The sequence below is a fragment of the Fonsecaea pedrosoi genome (assembly GCF_000835455.1).
Source record: "Fonsecaea pedrosoi CBS 271.37 unplaced genomic scaffold supercont1.5, whole genome shotgun sequence".
Taxonomy (NCBI): Eukaryota; Fungi; Ascomycota; class Eurotiomycetes; order Chaetothyriales; family Herpotrichiellaceae; genus Fonsecaea; species Fonsecaea pedrosoi.
Window position 1 is genome coordinate 3,211,904 of NW_013550611.1, and position 22,826 is coordinate 3,234,729.

Consider the following 22,826-nt stretch of genomic DNA (forward strand, 5'->3'; position numbering starts at 1 on the left):
GCAGCGGTTGTTGGAATCGAAATGCGGTTGCGTTGCCGAATGTATAGAGCCTGCGAACGATCCTAGGAAATGATGAGAAGCGCATCAAGAGAGGGATACCTGGGACGATGGGATGAGATATAGACCTCGTCGGGAGCCGGCAATGGAGCGAGAGGCAAGGAACGAGACCGACGAAATGCGTATTTGCGAGTTCTGCGCCTCCAACACGCAAGGGTTGATGATGCAATGAAATACTTTGGTCATCGTGATTGGCTGGACGGGCAACAATGTGGGACTTTGATTGTGGAATCATTCAGTAGCGGCGAGGCTGAGATACGCAGCCTCGGCCGCCAGTAGCAACTAGGCACAAGGTATTTGGAATTACCGTGACAAAGCAGTAACAGAGTGTGGCACTCAGTTCAGCACTCAAATCTATCCATATCCATGTTCTCTAGATCTCCAAAAGAGCATTTGCTTCGAGCTACACTATCATTCATGCACGCCTCTTACCCGTCACTGTCAACTCACCATGGCCAATTTCCACCTTCCATCCCTCCTTCAGGAGCATTTTGCTTACCGCTGGTCCTATCCGCGGAGCATGATTCTTGCTATGAGTTCCCAGCCCGGTCACTATTCTGAAGCCGGCCCTAGCAGGTCCGCCACCTCCAGAAGCATATTTGGCGTCACCCAAACCATCCCACCAGCTCTGTGTTTTTGCTCGGGCAATTCGAACTGCGTCTTGTACCGTCACGCCATGAAGATCGAGGACGTTTGAAGAAGATTGTCTAGCCACGAGCAAGTCTGCTTCCGCAGCTTTGGCTTCCTTTGCAGCTCTGACGCGTTCTCGGCCAATCTCAGAGTAGTGCGCTGCAACACCTCCGTAGAGACGATCGGATTTGCTTCGTCTGTATGCTGCGGCAGCTTGATCAAAACTTTGACCTGCAGCTATCCGGAAACTAGCTGCAGATGCCCGATATGGGTCAATAGTCAGATCCTCCGGTGCGGTCGAGGCGGTTCTGGGGACTTCATCTTCCCCGAGATTCAGAGGGGCATACTGGGCGGCAGCCTGCAGCTTCCCGGTTATTGGCACAGTCTCGGCCACTGACATGGCTTCCAACAATTCCTGAGCCGCAGAGGGTATATTTCGGGCTAGTCTCAGCAGACCATACAATTGTGACTTGGGCACATACTCAAACTGGCTCTGGAACTCCGCAATCTGCATATCGAGGAGGGGATCGACTTCTGCCGACTTACTGTATGCCTCTCCTTCTCTTATTGCTAGCGCGCGAATGGTAGACGCCAGCCGCGCATCGTTGGCATGATATATAGACCGCACTAGTTGGGGTTGGAGTTTGGTCCTAGAACAAATGAAGTCGACATCTTTAGACATAGTAGCCCAGACATTGGTAGGAGTGGGCTCTAACTCATAAGGCGAGGAGGAGCCTGAATTCGCACGCGAAGACTCAGTTGTGCGGTATTTCCGTTTCTTCCTTCCTTTTCTTTGCAGGAGAGCATCTTCTGCAAATCCATCTACCCCTTTCAAAATAGGCACATCCTCTAGTTCTTCCCCCAGTCCCTGGTTAAGGAAGGAGAGGTTGAGAAGCTCGTCGACGGCCTTGTCAAGGCATCCTGCGTGGCTCTCCAAGACACTGGACAGCTCACGTTTGGGTATGTTTGGAAATACATGCCGCAGCCGACCAATCTTCTTCTCAGTCGACAAGGTGTTATCCTGATCATTTCCCGGGCTGTCTGAGTCATTCCACCGCAAGTCGGAGATACCAGTGGTTATGCTCGTGACACCGTTGGAGAAGTTGTCTTCGGGGCACGACCTGGACGTGTCGGTGGCATCTATGAGGTGTGCAGGAGCTCCTGTACCCGAAGGATCAAATTCTGCGTCCTCTTGTTCTATTGCACCAGCCTTGAGGCGATCAAGGTCCGCCGTCAAGGCTGCCCTATCCTGGGGCAGTTGGTAATCAGACGCGATGGCGTAGAAAAGGGCATCATCCAGCGGAGGACAATATTGGACTCGAAGGGCCTAACAAGAGATCAGATAATTGCCAGGCAAGAAGGGACGAGGGATTTTATTCATACCTCTACCTCCGCAGGTGAAGTCTCCAAGTCAACCATGCTGAGATGTTGGGGTTGATCATGTTTGATTCGGCGGGGCTAGTCTGGGATTTGTAGGGTATTCTCGTGTTCGCAGGGTAAACATTTGGTGCAAAGGGTCAAGATGAAGAAGCATTGTAACGTACTGGTTGAGAGTGTTGGGTGAGGATGGAGGGGAGTTTTCAGCCTCAAGATGGTGATGCAACTTCTTTGTTAGGTGCCACCAGTGCGAAGGCCACGACGGCCTAGCCCGCCTTGCCCGCCACGCCAACGCCGCTACTAAAGTTCCAGCCTAATGAACTCAAGCCGCAATAACTCGGCAGCCTCGAGGACTTGCAGGGCGCAGAGAGGCTCAACTTCGGTTCAGCCAATCAATGGCCAACGTCATCAACTCCACCTCTGTGAACTCCTGCAGCCTTGCCCAAAGGTTGCGGCTCAGCTGTACATGACTATGCTATATCTGGTAGAACTCATCCAACAGTCCACGACATCTAAACGCTCGAAACAGCGGAGAACAACCGCTCTCTGCAACACGGATGTGGAATATACAGAGTTCCTACGTCCACTCCACGAGGCTCTGCCCTACCCAATACCATGTTAGACGGGCGAGACTTGTCCACGTCAAGCTCTTCAACACCGCACGAAGCCTATCTGGAATGGCAGTGCGAAAAACGCACAGACGTTGCTGATGAGCGCTCACGCAGATACGCCCCTATCATGGCATTCAAGGACGAACAGGATATAATTCCCATCATAGCCAGACCAAGTAGATAAGCTATCAGAAAGTAGCGGAACAGAATGCAGCAAGATGAGAACGACGTATCGCCTACTGTATACATTGACACACCCATCAGCTGACTTGACTTCATGTCACTCAAGCCATTTCACCACTCGATTCCAGGCGGGAGCTGAGGGAAAAGCAAAAAAGGAAGAGGAGGGAAGAACAACAAGGATAGGAGCTGAAGGAGAGCAATATTCATCCATCTCTCATTTCCCTTCCTCCCCCATCTCAGTGATCGCAGTCTTCAACTCATGCGCGTCCAGGTACACCTCGTAAAGCTCAGCCTGAAGATCGGCCCCGTCGCCCGGATCCGCGAACTTGATCATGCTGGCAAAGTCGACGGCGATTTTGCGGCCGTTGCGCAGCTTGTACCACAGTGACCCGTTCACAATCACCTCCTGCTTCCCCGGCCCGGCGCCCCCGGCCAGCACGAAGCACTTGTCCAGGGTGTGCTCGAGGTCGACGACAGGCCCGTTCGTCGGGTGGATCATGGCGTCGCGAAAGGAACGGATGGCTTCGTGGCCCGTCACGGCTGACCCGAACAACAGCTGGCCTTCGGGGGCGAACAGGCTGAGGTAGCTGTTGTCCGAGTGCGGGTCGTCCCACGAGCGAAAGAACGCTGGGAGTTGTTTGTCCAGAGGGGACGGGATGGAGGATTGATTGGAGAAAGTGTAGTTGGCCATGGACTCTGTTGTGCCTCGACTCGCTTCGTGCTGTTTATTTCCTCGCACGTCTGATGTTGGACAATGTCAGCAAAGGATGGAAAGGTGACGACACAAGCTTCCTAGCTGTATATACAGGTTCCACCTATATCATGCTGGGATGGCCGAGGCCTCAAGCTCAGATTGTGGGGTAAAATACGAGCATCGGGAGATAATCAACTGCCGACCACTTGGTTGATTCGATGAATCAAAGCACTAAAACAAAGAGGGGAATTGGTATCAGGTGCTTTTCGTGTTTCGAATGTCATTCATTCATAGCTTCATCAAATGTAAGAGCACATCGTCTGCCGCTCTATCGAATAGAAGGGGATGAACATAAGCTGTGCTTGAAGGTCCGCCAATCTTCCATGCCTCATAACTCATACCGTTAAATCTACACTTCCTTCCACGTGTACCCCTTTCTCCCTAGAGAGTCGGGGTCGGGAGTTTTCATGGCGTTTTTGTCAGCAAAAGGGTCATCCGAATCGTCCTCGACATCTGTCTCGCTCTCGCTGTCACTTTCGACTTGCTTGGTCCTCCAATTCTTGGAATTCGACGATGGCCGTGGCGGTGGCATCGCAATATTGCGGGGGGTTGGCCGGGGAGGTTTGGGTGGAGCAGAAATGCTGAGCCCAGCGACCAACTTCTCTGCATCTCTCGCAGCAGACGCCTCACTTTTAGCTGCTTGTCGACTGAGATGCTGTGCTTCTTCGAGCTCACTGTCCGAATCGTCATCTACCGACTTGTCGAGAACTTCGAACGCCATCAGAGCATTGACCAGCTCTTCGTTGGCGTGGATCAAACCGCCCAAGAACTCCTCGGACTCGACGAATTGGATGTATCGCAGAATCTGACGTCGGAGCTGTTTGCAGGTTTCGAAGCGTTTCATAACCTCGGGATTGTCTGACACGCGCTGAGACTCGCGGTTGACCAGCCTCAAGGCATTGGCCAAACCAGTGGAAGCAACTGAAGATGCAGCGATCGATTGTAAGATATTGGGTTTTTCCTTCTCCAGGTTGAATCCTCCCTTGGCTTGTTTGCTTTTCTTGTCCTTCTTGACCTTTTTGGGGGCAAATGTGGACGATTCCCCGAGAGCAACGGGAGAAGGTTGCTTTCGTAGAGTTGCGGGGTTGGATGACTCGCCGGATCTTGAGTAGCTATCGGACCTCGTTCTTGCAATCTCCATCTCTTGCTCTCTGGCAACGTCTTCTTCTGTCTCCCGGAGCACCCTGCTTTGCTCGCGTCGTTGCTGCACCGGTTGATGAGTTCGAGGCAATGTGTTGTAGAGGGACTTGGCCCCTTCCAAGCCTGGACTTTCTTTTGAGCTTGCAACCCACTGCCCGAAGAGGTCTTTGCATTTTGAGCGGACATCCTGGTCCGAAGTAGGGTCGGCCGCGGCTATTCGAAGTCGTTCCAATAGAGGACCATCGGACAATAACGCGCGTTGTAGTCTTGTCCCACCATTTTGTAGGAGACCGTCGAGAATGGTAAGCGCCCGGAGTTGCCGGTGCACGTTGCCATATTTCAACTTCTTCCGCAGAGCTCGAGCAACTTCCTGCGCACCAGTGGCTTGTAACTTGACGACCTCGAGAAGATCAGGGATGCCAGCAACGTCGTCTTCCTCATAGGTTTCCGAGGTCAATTGTTCGACGTTGACAGAGATGGCGGAATATGGTTTCTTCTGTTTGTGGTACCGATAACGAGTGATTAGTTGATACCTTCTCCGAGATCGCGCACAACAAGAGAAATGTAGGATGAGAGCAAGGAGCCGCTTGCAGCCCTTCTTGTCAGGGAACCGGCGAGTTAGGATCTCAGGGTTTGGCTGTGCGGGATAGGCGTCAAAGGTCCTCCTCTTCTTGCGAGCGCAGCGGACGCACTCCTCCGGCTCTTGACAATGGATCAAGCTTTCGACCTCGTAGGGATCGGCCACCTGGGGACTCTCAGGTCGAGGTAGGTCGACGAATCCAGCATCGGGAGCACATGCTGGAGCGTGCACCAGGAATATCGACATTGAGGGCTTCATTGGGAGCACCGGTATGGCGGGCACTGGGCGGGGTAGGTGATTTGGGGATGGAGATGGGCGGAACAGGGTCAAGACATGGCAGAAACAAGGGACAATAAGAGATGATATAGGAAGAGAGAGGACTCACCGAGGCGGAGAACATGGTTATAGAGGGCCTATGCACAGGTAGGTCAGAGGCGTACGGAAATGAGACTGGTAAATTGGGGGTTGAGCATCCAGGTGTGAACGGGTTGGAACATCGATGGTGGATGGTTTGCTGCATCGGGCCCTAGTGGCCTGCGGAGCCAAGAAGGGAAAGGCTCCAAAATAGGACCCAGTCAGTGACAGTCACCTGCAAAACCAGGCCTTGGGGGGCGTTTTGGGGGGGGGGAAAGAGTCGCCAAAGCCACCGGGATCACTGCTAAAAAGTTGTTTGTTTAGGCGATAGTAGATGCCCCTCATTCTCCACTTTAGCAGCCACTACCTGTTAATTAACCCACTTCTCGCTGGAATCGCGGGCATCGCGTCCACTTCACATTGGCTTTTGGGGCAAATTGCGCTGTGTTTCCAAGGAAGAAAGCTCAATTTTGGCGTCAATGGGGATCAAGGTACTGCGCCTCAATAACCTCAGCATTCCTTATACGTTGCGAAAGCCTGGATTTGCCTGGGCCTGGAGATTTGGTAAACAACCAAACAGACGAGATGACTCGTATTTTCTCACATCATTCTGGATCTTATCTGACGCCAACACAGTTTGTTGACAAGCCAGCAAACCCCGGCAGGGGAACACAACCCAAATGATCTGGTAACTTCGTCGTTTCGCTGCTCAGGACCTTCCCCAGCTGTCACTTATTCTCCCATCTCAACGTCGGCATGGACTGACACCTTTTCGCCGATATGGCACTATTCAAGAGGAGGCATACTGCATAGGACACTGGACTTTGGCCACTTTGGGCCGTGGTGTTTGGTCTACCACGGTAAGCGCAGGTCCTAAAGTGCCACGAGGCACGCGGAAGGCCAAGTGGTGGAGACGCGAAGGATCTGGATCCAGTGAGTAGCCGTTCCGAAAGAGGGAGATGGCGCATGGTTCAAGGTGTTAGTGGCACATATTTACTCGCAGGCTAGCTGAATCCTTTCGACCACACGCATCATTCCTCACAGATGGTTCGCCAGTCAAGATGAGGCCACACCGCTTTGCTCTATCAGAATCTTCCTCCCGAGCTGGCTGATCCCTTCCAAACAAAAGCGCACCCGTCTAGATCTTCGAGCCGACCAGACGAGTAGGATTTGAAGGGAAAAAGCAAATTCAATGCGGACCGAGGAGTTTGTAGTTGCCGACCGTTTGTGCTTTTTACTTTGTCGAGTAGCAAATATCCGCCGGTGGTTAGAGCACATTGTGTCGAGGACCAGGACTTCCCATCTGTTGTTCCTCAATGGGTTTGAAGCGTCAGGGTTGCACCTGGGAGGCTGGGGGGTCACACTGCTAGGGGCGAAGTGTGAGCTTCAAACAGCAAAGACGGCGCGTGCTCATGCTGATTCCTCATGTTAAATATTAGTGGGTGGTCAGAACGAGAATTTGTTTCTATTTCCACCGGTTTTTGTTGAACGAACGGGGCTGGTTTACCTGCAAAGGGGCACACGCCCTTTCTGATGCATCATCCCAGCACAGAGAGCAGCAAATCGTAACCTAACAAATCCCTAAGTTATGATTGTGCCCAGGGAAGCAAACAAATAGAGGTATGGACTGTAGTTCTTCAAAGGTGGTGTTTCTCAAGCCACCAGCGTAATCCACTGTGCCTGCATAAAGTCCTGCGTGTACTCCCGTCCTCCGAACCGGCGTCGGTCTTGCCCAACCGAGATACAAGGGCCCATCTGGTCCATTCCAGGAAGAGCTTCGAAATGCTTAAAGCCACACCGGCGGGCTGGCGTGGAGGATCTTGGGAGTTTGGGACACTGCCAGACGGATAGGTAGAGGGCCAATGGATTTGGCAATTCGATGGTGGGATTGCGTGATCAACCAGCAGAGCTAGGGCTCTGTGGGCACTGCAAGAAGATAAGACATGGCGTTCCCCCCTGTGTTGAAGACGTACGTAGGTCATGATTGTCGTCGGCTTTTCACCAACGGCCACCTTCAACAACAACAACAACAAAAACAAAACATGGCGAGCAGATATTGAACTCTGACCAGATTGGGAGAGGACGGAGATGCGCCAAGATCGACATGCGTTGGATCCCGTGTCGCCGCCCGTCGAACAGCCAAACTCTGAAAACTGCGAGAACTGCCAGAGGCTGGACGCCCAACTGGTTGTTGACTGACACTGAGGCTGAATTGACGCCTAGGCTGTTGAGAAGCCTCCCGCGCCTGCCTTTGGCACCTCTGGCCCCCTAAAAGCTGAGCGTCAGGCTGCCTGACTGCCCGATTGTCTCTGTCTGACTGAATTCCTTGACTTGCCCTACCCCTCCATCCCCTACTGTCCTACTACTGCATGCGAAAAAAAAAAACCATTGAGAGTTTCTTCCCCAGATTGGCGGTGAGTGATGAACTTGCTCCTCCTGTTCAATCCCAACCAACGCATCCACTTTCGATCCGACCGTCGACTCTCTATCACGGTTCTTACAATCGTCATCTTCTTCTGCTCCGCTGCCATCCTAATCGTCGCTTTCATCCTGGCACCGTCTCCCCGTCCAGCAGCTTCATCTCTGCTCCCTCGTCTGAGTGCCTTGATCGCTCAATTTCCGCCGGCAGCCCCCTTTCCCCTCCTAAGCTTCATATCAAGCCTTGGCATCAAATCCCGATCTCAACGAAACGCCGCTCTCCACAAGATGGCACCCACCAAGGAATACGAGCATGAGCTCAAAGTTGCCCAGCTGGCCGTCGCCCGTGCCGCCATCTTGACCAAGGCAGTCTTCCACGAGAAGGCCAAGGGCACCGTGTCCAAGGACGATAAATCTCCCGTGACGATCGGCGACTTTGGCGCCCAGGCCCTAATCATCGCCGCCATCAAGCACAATTTTCCTAATGACGAGGTTGTCGGCGAAGAAGAAGCTTCCTCTCTTCGTGAACAGAAAGACCTCTCATCCAAGATCTGGAACCTTGTCAAGGATGTTCGACTGGACGATCCGTCCATCGATGCCGTGCTCGGCGGACCGCTCAAGTCTGAAGAGGCAATGCTCGACGCCATCGACCAAGGCAACTCGGCCGGCGGCAACAAGGGCCGCATTTGGGCGTTGGACCCCATTGATGGCACCAAGGGTTTCCTCCGCGGCGGACAGTATGCTGTGTGTCTTGCCCTCATGGTCGACGGCGACGTTAAAGTCGGGGTTCTAGGCTGCCCGAACCTACCAGTCGATGACTCAGCTCCACTCACAGAGGACATCGGTGCCGCGGCCACCGACGCGGAGGGGAAAGGAGTCCTCTTCTCCGCCGTGCAGGGTCAGGGCGCGACCTCGCAACCCCTGACAAGAGGTCTCCCAACAAATGGTCAACCGATCCACGTGAGCAAGATCTCCAAGGTGAGCGAGGCCGTCATGTGCGAGTCGGTTGAGCCAGGCCACTCGAGTAAAGGCGACAACGCACTGATCGCGGAGAAGCTGGGCATCACGGGCCGCCCTGTACAGATGGACAGCCAGGCCAAGTACGGCAGTGTGGCCCGAGGAGCTGGGGATCTCTACCTCCGCCTACCCGTGCGCAAGGACTATATTGAGAAGATTTGGGACCACGCTGCTGGTGACCTGATCGTGCGCGAGGCCGGCGGCCAGGTCACCGACGTTACTGGCAAGCGACTCAACTTTAGCCTTGGCCGGACCCTGCTCGAGAACAAGGGCGTTATTGCGACTCCGGCCAACGTGCACGCCGAGGTCCTCAAGGCTGTCCAGGAAGTATTGGCGGCGAAATAGATGATACGTCTCAAAACTGAATCGCGTTACAGAGAGACGCATAGATTGGGGACAAAAACTTTGGCGCTGGAGAACAAGGCCGAGGATTATGTTAGATCTTTGTGACTGGTTGAGCGACTGACTGATTGATTGAACGAATGGAAAAATGATTCAAGTAGGGCTCTCATTGAATGCCTGTATACATCGATAGATGGGTCGGACGGATAGCAGACAATGTTGACTCGGAGCTTGGTCACGACACTACGAGGTGCACTGCGCCTCGCCTCTGAGTAGGTACGGGTACTGGGGAGACAGACAGACAGACAGACCCTCGAATAAGATATCAAGTCCCACATCCACATCTGTGTACCCAGTTATCCACCATCCACCCCTGTAGAAGAAAGATGGGTGGGTAGATAGCTGGATCTCTATCGGTCCCAGGTTTTCATGATCCAAAAACCGTACCAAAGATGAAAAATTTGAAAACGAGTGGAAGATGAATATCTACCCGTCAATGCTATGTCTACGAGCACCTGTCTGTGTAGAGCATATTCGGTTCGATACGAGTCGAGTCGGTGTGTGTATGGGTACCAAGTACGAGTACGAGTATGCGTACACGTGGAGTAGGAGGAGAGGAGGAGGAGGAGTATACATCTGTTGTGTCCATACATCCATTGGATACATACGTGGGTAGAAGCAGTATGAGATACTCGTACGCGGATAGATGGGTTGATGGGTCGATAGGTAGGTAGGTAGGTAGGTATTGATTGCAGATTATGTACTCGGTAAGTGCTCGTAGACTGAATCCCGTTCCATCTATGGTACAGTATACATTGTACGTATTTTACCCCTAGTATATACATGTCTCCGTCCTCGGCCCTGTCTCTACATCCGGGGACTCGAGAACAAATGAGACTTCTTGTCGGACCAAACGAAAACAGAAGTTGGTTGAACACCATCTCCAGCATCTGCTCGCTTGGTGTTCATCTAGGTCCTGTACCTCGCTGTTTGTGCTTGTCCTGGTATTGCTACTGGCACTGTAAGACACAATAGCATAATATCTTCCTAGGGCATGGCAACCGAGAATGTCTTCCTTTCTCCCTTCCACCTTCGCCATCAGATTCGGTCCATCTACTTGATCTTCTTGGCCTTTAGGCGGATAGTCTCGTCATTCACAAAGATTCCCTTCCCCTTGTACGGCTCGGGTTTCCTCCACCGCCGAATCTCCGCCGCAAACTGCTTGATGACCTGCTTGTCACACCCCTCGAGCAGGATGCGGGTGGGTTGGGGGGTCGAGGCCTTGACGCCCGGGGGAACGCCCATCTCGACCGGATGCGCGTACCCGAGCTTCAAATTCACAAATTTCTGGCCGGGGTATTGCGGCGTCTTGGTCTGTGCGGTATCTTCGATCGTGGCGCGGTACCCAACGCCCACCAATCTCAGGATGCAAAGGTGACCTTCGGAAACGCCCGAGACGGAGTTCTGGACGAGAGCGCGCATGGTCCCTAAGAAACCGCCAAAGAGAAATTGTTAGCACTGCTTTTCCTCTTTCCCTGATGTAACTCATTCCAAAGTGAACATAAGCTACGATGGCCTCGCAAACTCACCCCACATTGCCCTCTGATGTTTCTCCGCCGCATCCTTGACATTGATATTGATCTTTTTGGCAGACTCGTCGAGTTCGGCCTGTAGATAAGGCGGCAAAGGCACCGTCATTTGTCCTGCGCACACCCAACGGATCAGCTACCAAAACTTTCCAAATGCCCTTTCCCTGATCCTCTTTTGACACATCCCACACCTCCTTGGTTTCTTACCTAGAGGACCCGTAACCTCCAACGCCATGTTCGGCGTGTCTGGATGTCGACTCCGGACGTTTCCCTTTGGCAGCTCGTAAAACCGCAGCGACACTTCGGGGGGCACGGTGATGGGGGCTCGGCCGATGCGTGACTGGTAGCTCGGTATCTGGGTCTGGGGTTCGACGAGCGTCGAGGCATGTCTTGCTCTAAGCGGCCGAGATATAGATAGTGCTGGGACGAGGAACGATGGGATCTCGCGTGGCCCTGAGCGGCTGGCTTCGCGGACCATACGGCGAAAGGAGGATTGGAGGCTTGTGCAAGCCATGATGATGGTCAGAGAGAGACGGGGCGGTCCTCGAGTAACACGGCGAGGTAATTTAGGCGGTGGAATTGCTGTTAGCTCATCACTGAGCGAAGGTCCAGAGTTGCGAGCTTTCAAGACGTTCTCGGTCGCGGACGCTGCAAATAGTGTACAAAGTAACAAAAGCTGGCTTGGAAATAAAGACCGTTGGCATGGACCTTTTTCGCGAACTCCGCAGTTTGCTGCATTGGCAGATGAGGAAGCGTGTGGACCAATAATATGGCAACTCAGCTCAAGCTCCACTTGAAGATCACACTAGACTAAATCTAGGCGGCTTCGGATCAACTACATAATAATATGAATTGACAACCAATTCTCTATTCTGACCATGATGCATACATACAAGGTATAGAGTAAGTCATCTTACAGCTTCAACTTTGGATGATCTCCCGTCTGGCGGTATTTCTCCGTATATCGAGCCAGCCCGTCCTGCGTCCTCCCAACCAATTCGTACGGATTCGGCCTCCTCGAGGGATCGATCCGAAGGCAGTCCTCGACCAAACTCGTCAGCTCGGAAGAGTAGAACCGACTCCGATAGCCCATCAGGGCGGAATAGCCGTGTTTCCGCAGGGTGTTCTCCATGCCCTCGGCGTTGTTGATCACCTCGTTAATGTCCTCGTTGTAAATATCCAGGTTCATCAGCCCGTAGATGTTGGCGCCGATTTGCCAGACGACGTGCTTCATGGAGTAAGGATGATTGGCGCCTCCCAGAACGGGATGATGCCATCGTTCGCCATAGCGACCAAAGTCCCGTTGTTCCTGTGTTCGGATAGACACATCAGTTTCTCATCTATCCTCGCCTTGGGAAATGTAACGGGAGGACGGAGGAGATCGGTAAGAGATGTGAAAGACGAAAACATACCGGAGGCATCCACACAATCGTCCCGTACTTCTTCCATCTCTTGCTGTTTCTACTATCGTCCAGGCTCGTGTACTCGGCCATACCCCAGTCTGCGACTTTCACCGTCGGATACGGAATACTCTTCTGGTTTGCAGGCGCATCTCCCAGCAAAACTGCCTCATCTGATTAGCCAGATCGATTAGTTCATTGCTGAACACGTACCGTTTTCTGCCTTCAGGTCCAGGTGCAGAGCAAAGTGGTCGCCCCGAGGCGAGCGGACACCAATGCTATCCAGCCGAAGAACCTTCATGTGATAACACGCCTGGGCAAAGTCGTGAAATGCTTGCCACACAAACGCTTCTGGGATCCGCTCTCTGGACCCAATCCAACATATTAGCAAAATTGAGCTCCTGTTTGGGTGTGACCCTTATTCTCTCTTTTTGGAGGTGAGGTGGCCCGCCTTACTCTTGACGATTTCTTTTGTTCCGTGCCCGGTATTTCTGGATCAGGTCATGCAAGGTACCGTATCGGTAGTATTCGAGGTACAATCTCCATTTTGGTCGGTCGCCGTCAAAGAATCTCATCTCGCGCACCTTGGCAACGTTCCGACATCCCTGGTTCATCAATGCCTTTACCAGCACGGCTTCGGTGGGTACCGTTGGACGGCCCTCCTCGTCAAGCTCACGGTCGTCGAGGTCAGACTGCTTGATCGCAACGTCCTAGACAAGAGAGATCGGTAAGCAAAGGCTCCTTTTGACAACGGAGGTGTCGATCGCCTTACATCCAAAACCCTGCCGGTTTTGTCAAACTTGGTCCATTTCCCAACCATACCAAAGGCCCCGCGGCCCAGGATGTCCGTACACTAAACGATAAAGCCCAGACATCAGCAATGACAGGATCTACGAAGAGGGAGAAAGAACATCCACTTTCCCCGACTCTCAGAATTCGTTCATCAGGGATCAATACCTCCCACATACTATCCTCCTCACGCTCAAGCTCGAGATATGACCTGGACAGGGCAAACGCCTCCACCCGTCCATCGTACCACTCCTTCTCCTGTCTCCACCGACGCACCCGCCGCCTCGTTTTCTCGCCGTCGTGTGTCCATTTTGCCCGATCGTAGGGTGAGTTGTAGGTCGTGGCGATGCGGAAATTGGCGCCTGGGAGGTCCCTAACCTTCATGATGACACAACCATCGACAGCTTGAACTCAATTAAACAAGATTTGTAGAATTGAGAAGTTGCTCGAACAGTAAACAGCAAAAGAGAACAAAAGGATGGGTTGAAAATCTTTCGACGAAGCATAGGTCGGTCGCATCGGACAACATCGCGAAAGTTCGTTCGAGACCACAGCTGATCCCAAATACACGGCTTTGCAGGGCACAAAGCAGACGTTCACGTAAACGAGCATTTTCCTCGTAAAGAACTTCATTGTGCAGACATCGGGAAGGGTGTTTCTTGCTTGAACTTCAAAGAGACGTCGAGGCCGAATCCGGCATCTTCGAAGACGGCGCTTTGACCATCCCCTCGGACTCCATTGAACAAGGCGTGGCGAACAGAGCCAAGTTCCGTTCATTGTCTAGCAGATATCTTCGATTTAGACTCTGGACGAGGATGTACGAGTTAGTGTGAGTAGAGAGTATTCAGTTCCCCTCAGGAAAAGGGAAGTGTCATTGGTGAGAGAATGTGTGTCAGAGAGAAAAGATGAAGAGTGGAAGGGGATAATGACCAGTTCAGCCCATCCACATTAATTGCACGGGCCACTTTGCATCATCACAAGCAACAACAATCTGATGTCTTTGAAACCTGCCATTGGAAATTTGTAGATGAGGGCTCGAGGTGTCAGAGGAAGTCAAGATGAACCAGCTGAGAGACTCTTGAAAGAATGGTCTGAAGCCGCAGCACATATCACAAGAAACAAAAGAGCAAGGCACCATGTATTCGGTACTTCGTTGGAATTCAGAGACCATGCACATCAGATTCGCCAACTTTATGAACCTCATGGAAAGCCATTCCCTTCATCATCTCGTGTACCATGCTCCTCCACCCCCTTTATTGCCGCATTCGAACCAAGAATAGATTTTTACGCAATATTATTAGATTTTTCATCGTCCGACGAGGCTGGGATTCGGCATTGTCCTCCAAAACCGCAGCCGTTCACGGTCGGACGGTTTGGTGCTCTGCTGATGCTTTCAAGGATAAACCATATCGACCGCTAAAATGCAACAGCAAAAGGTATAATCAAAGTGAGTGACACGCTGTTGCTGCATCGTGAGGTTTCGAGCAACAGTGTTGCCTTCGCTCCCCCTTTGGAATCAACCTGGCGTCCCATGCTCTTCAACATGCTTGGAGTTTTGCGAGAAGCGCGTCCAGCTCTGTCCAATTGGACTGAGTCATTGCAAACTTTCGGTGCTTGCGGGATACAACATGCTATGTTCAAGTCAGACTTGGCCATGACGGCAATTTCAATGACTTACCTCGTCAAAGTCTTCATATTTGTCACGGCAGTTCTCGCAGTACCCTGGCTTGGGATCTCTCTTAATAGTCTTCCTTCTCCTCGACGTCTGCGTGGCCCGTTCAGCTGCAATGTCATCGGCATGGGAGTCTGCCTCTTCTTGTATTCCGCCCAACTTTTCTTGAGCTTTGCTTTTGGCTGCCCTTTGTGGAGCAGGACCCCGGGCACTCTTCAGAACCCCGGCAAGGTCATTCATACGATGAGAGGACGGAATAGAGCCTACAGAAAGGCTTCCAGTATGGGTGCGCTCAAGGACTTGACGCTGTAATTGATGATGCACCTCTTTGCTCGTGCCAGCTTTGACTCCAGTGCCCGCCGTTGAAGAAATCATCTGTGACTGGATTGCTGAAGTCAGATTGGATCTCTGTATCCCAGATGCTGCTGGTTCGCGAGCCATGTGTAGCTGCGGTGGGCGGACAAATTCCAGATCGCCTCGTTTCGGCATGGGAGGAAACGATGGTTGACGTTCCATGACAGCAGAGTGACTCTTTGAACCCCTCTCCTTGTCCAGGTCCATGGAGGTATTTGCACCGTTGTTGACCGGTTGCAGGGCCTTCCTGGGGCTCGTACGGCGAGGAGCATCGTTACCCGCAGTGGTGACAGTAACGTGTGATCGGGTGCGCGGAGCATGTTGCTCACGCTGTTGCTGTTGCTGTTGCTGACGCTGCTGCTCCTGCTGCTGCAAGGCCAGCTTCTGTGCTCGCCTCTGCTCCTGCTCGATGTCCTTCTTCATGGCAGGGTCTTCGACGAATGGACATTTCCCAACACTGGCAGATCGGAATTGAGGCCATTCACCATCGGTCCTCCGAGCCACTTTCGGATAGTCCCTGACCAAGGTGGGACGGTATTTCTCATCCATGTCATGAACATAGATGAAAGGACCCTTGAACGCCACCATCGACATAGATGGTAGCTCCCTTTCCGAAGCGACACCAAGCTTCTCGTTCCTCAAGACTTCCCCCAAATCTTCGTGCTGGAGTCGGGTGGTGTGGGCCGATGCCCTGGTGTGATGGCCATGATTTCCGGTGTCATCGAGGACAGAGTTGAGTACTCTTTGCAACTTGTCAATGGAATAGATCTTCATGCCCATTTCTTTCCCCCGAACGAGGATATCCATTGGATTGACGGCATTGCGCATCACGTGGGAGCCGCCATGTCCACGAGGGTTCTTTTCAAGTAAAGATGGGTTAATGGTCTGAGGGTGTTCTTCAGTCGGAGATGGTTGTGCAGCTCCATCTCCGGCCGCATTGGTCTTCCCCAGCTCCACCGGGATAGGGCGAGCTGTTACTATGTGCGTGACAGCTTTTGAAAAGAACTTTTCTTCTTTCTACAACAATGTCAGCAAGAAATACAGCGCGAGGCGTCCCCGTGTGAAACATACCGCCCCAAGAGCTGTTATGTGTCGGAGGAAGCGCGACTTGACCTCCTCGGGAAAACCGTCAAAGTAGAACCTGAAGGAGGGAAACACTTTCCGATAGTGTCGCTGCCACATCTTAAGTCCAGAATCTTCTTTGGAGAGTGTATCGATGTTCTTGGTCACACGAAGACCCGCAGCAGTTCGATCTTTGTCCCTCGAAGCGACCAATCTCCTTTGGAAAGCAGTCGATGCAGACTCCCCATGGCTTCTTTCAAAGACACGACCCTCTGTCAAGGCTAGATGGGATTGTTTTTGTGGGGTAGCTGGGTTGTACACCTCTCGCCCAGCCCTATCTACGGCCAGGCGTTTGTGTGGATGTTCATTCTCCTGCTGGGACACGTTCGCTATGCTTCGGGGCCGTTTAGAACTGCTGTTGGTGAGTGGCCGATGGGGAGAGTTGGTAGCATTTGCTATGCTGGCCAGTGGAACTCGACGAGAGGAAGTCGCCATCTTGGAGAGAGGATCGTGGGGTGAAGGCGGTACGAATACAGCAGCGGCCATTCATAAGGATAGAAGTGGTTGTCTCTGCTGGCTGGAGGCAGGCTGGGGGAGAGAGATGGGCGAAGGATGGCAGGACGGTAGAATGGCAGGGAGGGGTAGCTGGTGTGGTGAGAGTGTGTGTGTGGTATTGGAACCACGCGACCGACGCGCCTCAAGTGTCTCGACTCCAACTCCAACCACCAAGATTAAAAAGTGCACATAATAGGGCTCAATAAAGGATATGTGCAATAAAACCAGCACGAGCGACTATGGAGGAGACAGAAGTGAGTGGGAGCAGCAAAAAAGAAGCAGAGACACTGGACAAAAGGTGTGTGGGTGAGAGAGAGAGAGAGGAACTCGTAGTGTGTATTGTTTCGAGTGTTGACATTGGACAGTTCCGGGAGAGCAGCACGCAAGAGAGAATTGGAGCTGGTCTGGGTCTCTGAGCCACTGGGAGCTGGTTGTTTGGTGGCTGCGGTGGGTCCCCAACTTGCGCCGGTTCGTCTTCTGTGCCGGGCAACAACCGACCAATATTATACAAAGCACCCGGATGGGAACATATCTCTGTTGGGTGTCTGTACTAGGCACTCGCTACTTACTGCTCTTTCATGCAGGGTATCCAAATAATAAACAAATAACAAATCGACAGAAAATCACACTGGTATCATCGTAGCTGAATTATTTATTCAATGCCACCCAGCATGTTCAGTCTTGTAGCATTACATATGGCCTAGTCATACAATTTGCGCCTCCGGTTGCCTGTCACCGGTTTCCCTCCTATTTCCCACGTTCTCTGCTTCAGATCGTGGTGATCGACATATGTGAAGAATAAGGTATGGATTCCTGTCATGCCGTGACCTGCTCGAGAATCGCTGTGGTGGTGCTTGATGTCTAATAGTATCTTTGGCAGACCGAGACTGCTTCCTGACACATGGTGAAGGCTGTTCAATCCCGCGTCTCTGCCAATATGGCACGGTGCCGGCCCGTCCCTCGATTTTCGAGACTCGATGCTGTTATCGTGGGAAGGCTAGGGGCCTTGACGAACTCAGGTTGAAAGTCCAGTTTGAGCCGATCATATTTGTGTGGTACTCGACTTTGTCGAGCTTGAGGTGGGAGAAGTGTGGTGGTTGCCCCAGGTTGTATGGCAATTTAGCTGATGATATGTCTTGCTCCAACTTTACCCAAAACGCCCGCCTCTTTTGGTTTGGGGCTTCGATCCCTTCCCTTCTTCCTGCTAAGGAACCCTAGCATACTGCCACTGCTCTTCTCCAGTTTACCTCCATCGCCCAAGCTGTCTTGCGGGTGCGGAGCGGTCTGATCGGCCAAATTCGTCCAGCTTCCCGACTCGTCCAACACCATTTGAACTCCACCCCCTTTGCTTGTCTGCCGCGTGGCGGGCATCGGTCGCTGAGGAGGGATAGGTCTGCTGAATGATTTCGAGGAAGAGGCGGGTCGACCATGTGGTCCAGATGGCAGAGATTGCGGCACTGCCGCTTTCAATTCATCCAATGGTGGATAGTTTTCTTCGGCCCGTGGAGGCGATGTGACTGCGGTAGGTGATATCGGTGGCGATCCGTCTGGCGAGGTAGGAACAGAATGTGAGTCTGGTTGAGCAATATCTAATTCGACATGTTCTTCCGGTACGGTGCCAGCAACTGCAGCTGCCGCACTCCTATGATATTGTTAGCATCGTGCCCAGCTAGGTCCGCGGAAAATCCTGCTCGTACACATCATAACTGGCCAGGGTATAGTCAAAAGGCTCAAACATTGTCTCGATCATGCGATGAAGTTCGTCTTCCCGAATTTCCTTGCTCGTAGCATCGTTGCGCAGTTCCGCCCGCGGTTTCTGTTTCCGCGCTCGAGCCTCCAAAGGCGCCTCCTCTAAGAGCAATTCTTCCAGATCGTAGGTGGCATCAAAGTTGGTCTTTTCACTGGAGGGAACAAACACGGGAGGGATTTGCTTTCTTTCCAGCGCTTCAAAGTTGATGCTAGTGAAGAAGGGATGCGAGGTGAAGGTATCGAAACCAGTGGCGCCGATTCGTTTTCGTCGGTCTTTCTCGATCAGAGCTGTCATCGCATGAAGGCATGGCATCGACACCGGAGGCTTCGTAACAAAATATCGGGGGTTAGCCGCACAAATTTGGTCGACCAATTCTTCGTGAGTCCGTGCTTCAAACGGCCTCTTCCCATAAACACATTCGTACATGGTCACCCCCAACGACCACCAATCAACTTCACTGTAATATCCTTGACCTCTGAACACTTCTGGTGCGAGATATGCCAAGGTTCCTGACTTGCTTATTAGAGGCTTCCCTGGCTTGAAGTCGGAGGCGACGTTGAAGTCCGCCAGATGTACGTGACCCTCCGAGTCTAGTAGCACATTATCCGGCTTCAGATCGCGATGGACGATACCTTGACTGTGAATGTAGCGAAGGGCACAAGCCAGCTCGGCCATCCAGAAGCGGATCGTGTCCTCGGTGAAGGACTTCCGCTGGATGTGAAAGCGAAGGTCACCACCATTCATCAGGTCGACCACGAGATACAGATATTCGACGTCTTGGAAACTGTAGCGCAGATTGCACAAGAAGGGGTGGTTTAGATGCTCGAGCATTCTCCGTTCTCTGATGATATTGCGAACGCTTTCAGATCGAACCACTGCGATACAGTTAGAGATAACCCGATGGGCTGCTTGTGGCTGCTTGTTGGCATCATGGCTAAGAACGGACCTTCATCCTTGCGGATATATTTAAGAGCAAACGTCAAACCAGAGTCTTTGCGCTCTACAATGCGAACCTTCCCAAAAGCTCCTTTGCCCACGACTCTTAACAGGCGAAAGTGATTGAGGTTGACTGACTCAAATGTGAGCACATGAATGCATAGTCTTCGAGCGTCCAGACAACTCACCTTCATCGGTCAAGACCACAGGCTTGCCCTGAGAATTCCCCATTGACCAATCAAGGAAGAGTAACAATAGCACCAAAATTCCTCCACTAAGGCAGATCTGTCACACCAGGAAGTAACATAGAGGTTACAACCCGGATGGTGGTGGAAATAATCGAGGACGTCAGATTAGGAACACCGTGGTGGCCAATAGTTTGGTCGATAGATCTGTGGTAGCAGGTACCACAGATATGCGCTGGGATTGCGGTGAGGATTTGGAGATGGAGTTGAGCGGTTGACGATCAGGCTGTCTGATCGATCTTGAAGATTTATCCAAGCCACATGAAAGTTCAATTAGGATATGTCAGAGCATGCCTCACTAGACAACCGAGGTTGGCAGACCAAGGGATAGAGTATCGGTAAGGAGGATAGAAAAAAGAGTCGAGGAGGTGCCGACCAGCGTCCAATTCTAGAATCAAAGATATCGGTGCGGTGGGAGACGCTCAGAAAATATCGCTGTCAGCGGAATATCTGAAGGGGCGAATGCCGCAGCCCCAAGATGACAGGAAAAGGAACGGCAAGGCGACAAAACTTGACGGAGGAGACTTTGGAGTTGTACGAGGTACTTGTCGAAATAGTGAAGAAGCAGAACAAGAAGGCCCGGGGTAGCGTGGAGCGAGCCAGAAAGAGGATATGGTACGATTAAAAAGGCTGTCCACGGTTGAGATAGCAATGAATCATTCGGGCATGAGGGCTCGACAGCGGCGGTCAGGGTCCTAATACCAGAAAGTGTAGTAGCCGAAGCATCAAGTGCGCCTTCTAACGTCGTTTAGACTGGTAAGGCGGAGGTCAACCTTTTTGACAGGGGACCAGGGGGGATGCAGTCCCTTGCTGCTACTCCAGTTCCAGAAACTGGGCTGTCAATCGGCTTTGATGTGCAAAGGGGATAATAGTCCCTGTGCGGCGAACGACAGTTGATCGATGGACACCAATAGTTGAGCTATGTCGCAGGCGGATGGGTGGGAACGCAGACGATGATCGACCAGGGGCGGTTCAAAGGGAAGCTCAGCGCACGACTTCAAGACTCAGAGGACGGCGAGGCGGATAGGCAGGCGATAGAAGGAATCAAGAAGAGGCCCGAAAGAAATGAAGAGTGAATTAATTGTGGTGTGGATTTTTCTCGAAGGCGGCCCCATAGTTGGAAGAAGGAGAAGAAGGCGAGGGAGAAGAAATGAAGAGGCCCGTTGTTCCAAGTCCATCCATCCTCCATCCATCCTCCACAACCATCATCCCGCCAACCTCCAATCCACCATCCACCATCGGGCCATCAGCCATCAGCCGTGGCCCATCTGCACCAGCATCCATCCATCACATGGCAAAGTCAAAACCCAAAAGTCAAAGCAGAAGCTGTAGCAATTGCTAATGATTGGGGAAGCTCAGGACAAATCTCATCTCCCGACCGGCAGGTTCTCCTCTCTGTTGCTTCAAACCTCTTACTCGTCGAGTCGAGTCGTTTCTTCTCTCTCCCTCGGCGATAAATAGCGGATGGCAAACTTCGACAGATGCCCCCCCAAGAAAGAAACCACCATGTCGCCCTGGTCCTGTCCAAGATTGGTTCAATCACCGTCCGTCATCCCCATCACCCATCAAGCACCGTTCCACCCTCTAACTGCGCACTTGGCCCCTAACGAGCTAGGCGCAGTTGGTGCAAGCTGCGACCATGGCTGACCACGTTTCATCTTTCCAAGGACCTACCCCTTTCTCTGGGGGTTTGCTTTTGATTAGGGCTATCAATCACTAGGCCATGTACTATCGAGTCACCGGCGACTGGCCTGACTAACTTGAACGTCGACCGTCGATTGTCTGTTGGTATCAAGATATTTTACCTTTGGCAGAGCCTGGCACCCTTTTAGCCTTCGATCCCGCCATCTTGCGCCTATCCGAGACAAACCGAGGAATTGGGTTTTTTCCAGAAACATTAAGAAAAAGAGCCACGAGGGAAACATGCGAGAGGTGGGCGGGCCTTTCTCTGCAGAGTCCTCAGTCCTGACTGGCGCACCCCCTTGTCCGGGCTGCTGCAACTGGCGGCTTGGTCTCAAAAGGTGGCTGCCACGTTGCTGCTGCAGCTGACCCTGGCCGTGAAACAACAGCTTGCGTCCGCATTGGTTCGGTCAAAAGTCCAGCCCGGTAAACTTTTCCCTTAGCACCTTGTCAGCCCTCACCAAAGCCTCAGTCGCCCGAAAGCCCACCGACACTAGGTACCATTATTTCCAAACTAGGCGACCACTTTGAGAGCTCTAGAGCGATACAGCGTACGTTTTGCCAACCCTTGGCTTGACAGAGTTTCCATCCCAAGGCACTCCCTTCAGACCTGTACACTGCATGTCGCTCTGTACTCGTATGCACTGTCCGCTATAAGTACCACGCGTTTGCCGTGTGAGAACAGCATGGCCCATTCAACACTAGAAGAGCTGGTTGACGGACGAGCGCTCTGTCCACCGAGTCCTAGGGGTTTGGAGTGTCTGGATATGGAGAGAAATGATCTGAGACTGACCGGGTTCTAGTTATTCCTGTCGATCTTCATGGCCTATCTCCACGTCTACCAATTTACGAAGGTATTGGGTTACGTACCAAGTACTCGGTACCTAGTACTGGTACACATTGGAGTTTCACCTCGTACTCCATTTTTACAGTCTCCACGAGCATTCACTTCCATTCTTACCAACCAATCCAAATTCCGTACTGGACTTTACGTATAATACTCGCAAGGTGTCCAGCCTCGGACAGGCAGTTTCCGGCCATGTCCACCTGCACGTCAAGTTCAGCTCGAGTCCCACTACAAAATGCATGAATCCGACGGGAGCCTGGGTTGTCACCCAATGGGGCGCTCTGTTCTTCCGGCCGTCCCGTACTATTCTTGCTGAAAAGACAGAGAGTCAGAAAGGAGATAACTTTGCGTCACCACCAAGACCACAACCTTGCCAAGCTGGATGTTCTCCCATGGCACCGCAAGGGTGAAGTACTAGACCGTCCCAAGAAAGGGAACATCCCTCCAGAAAAGGAACATCCCTCCAGAAAAGGAACATCCCTCC

The 22,826-nt window shown here is 52.3% G+C and overlaps 8 protein-coding genes across 8 annotated transcripts; 1 reads left to right on the forward strand and 7 right to left on the reverse strand.

The window, feature by feature from the left end:
* Window positions 1–472: 472 nt before the first annotated feature.
* Z517_08642 (uncharacterized protein) lies at window positions 473–2,106 on the reverse strand (the record flags this gene model as incomplete). Its single annotated transcript, XM_013427157.1, has 2 exons — window positions 473–2,014; window positions 2,071–2,106. 2 exons carry the CDS (start codon window positions 2,104–2,106, stop codon window positions 473–475), a joined length of 1,578 nt encoding a protein of 525 aa, XP_013282611.1.
* A 966-nt stretch (window positions 2,107–3,072) lies between these two features.
* On the reverse strand, window positions 3,073–3,549 carry Z517_08643 (uncharacterized protein; the record flags this gene model as incomplete). The annotated part of the gene is made up of 1 exon (XM_013427158.1): window positions 3,073–3,549. One exon carries the CDS (start codon window positions 3,547–3,549, stop codon window positions 3,073–3,075), a length of 477 nt encoding a protein of 158 aa, XP_013282612.1.
* Window positions 3,550–3,961: 412 nt separating this feature from the next.
* Z517_08644 (uncharacterized protein) lies at window positions 3,962–5,578 on the reverse strand (the record flags this gene model as incomplete). Its single annotated transcript, XM_013427159.1, has 1 exon — window positions 3,962–5,578. One exon carries the CDS (start codon window positions 5,576–5,578, stop codon window positions 3,962–3,964), a length of 1,617 nt encoding a protein of 538 aa, XP_013282613.1.
* Window positions 5,579–8,392: 2,814 nt separating this feature from the next.
* Window positions 8,393–9,466, forward strand: Z517_08645 (3'(2'),5'-bisphosphate nucleotidase; the record flags this gene model as incomplete). Its single annotated transcript, XM_013427160.1, has 1 exon — window positions 8,393–9,466. The coding sequence occupies one exon, from the start codon at window positions 8,393–8,395 to the stop codon at window positions 9,464–9,466; it is 1,074 nt and encodes a 357-aa protein (XP_013282614.1).
* A 1,110-nt stretch (window positions 9,467–10,576) lies between these two features.
* On the reverse strand, window positions 10,577–11,566 carry Z517_08646 (uncharacterized protein; the record flags this gene model as incomplete). Its single annotated transcript, XM_013427161.1, has 3 exons — window positions 10,577–10,950; window positions 11,053–11,166; window positions 11,260–11,566. 3 exons carry the CDS (start codon window positions 11,564–11,566, stop codon window positions 10,577–10,579), a joined length of 795 nt encoding a protein of 264 aa, XP_013282615.1.
* A 399-nt stretch (window positions 11,567–11,965) lies between these two features.
* On the reverse strand, window positions 11,966–13,625 carry Z517_08647 (uncharacterized protein; the record flags this gene model as incomplete). The annotated part of the gene is made up of 6 exons (XM_013427162.1): window positions 11,966–12,361; window positions 12,465–12,616; window positions 12,666–12,817; window positions 12,909–13,162; window positions 13,225–13,305; window positions 13,410–13,625. The coding sequence occupies 6 exons, from the start codon at window positions 13,623–13,625 to the stop codon at window positions 11,966–11,968; spliced, it is 1,251 nt and encodes a 416-aa protein (XP_013282616.1).
* A 1,154-nt stretch (window positions 13,626–14,779) lies between these two features.
* On the reverse strand, window positions 14,780–16,824 carry Z517_08648 (uncharacterized protein; the record flags this gene model as incomplete). Its single annotated transcript, XM_013427163.1, has 3 exons — window positions 14,780–14,872; window positions 14,920–16,284; window positions 16,339–16,824. 3 exons carry the CDS (start codon window positions 16,822–16,824, stop codon window positions 14,780–14,782), a joined length of 1,944 nt encoding a protein of 647 aa, XP_013282617.1.
* Window positions 16,825–18,003: 1,179 nt separating this feature from the next.
* Z517_08649 (uncharacterized protein) lies at window positions 18,004–19,801 on the reverse strand (the record flags this gene model as incomplete). Its single annotated transcript, XM_013427164.1, has 4 exons — window positions 18,004–18,526; window positions 18,582–19,509; window positions 19,581–19,703; window positions 19,759–19,801. The coding sequence occupies 4 exons, from the start codon at window positions 19,799–19,801 to the stop codon at window positions 18,004–18,006; spliced, it is 1,617 nt and encodes a 538-aa protein (XP_013282618.1).
* Between the last annotated feature and the right edge of the window lie 3,025 nt (window positions 19,802–22,826).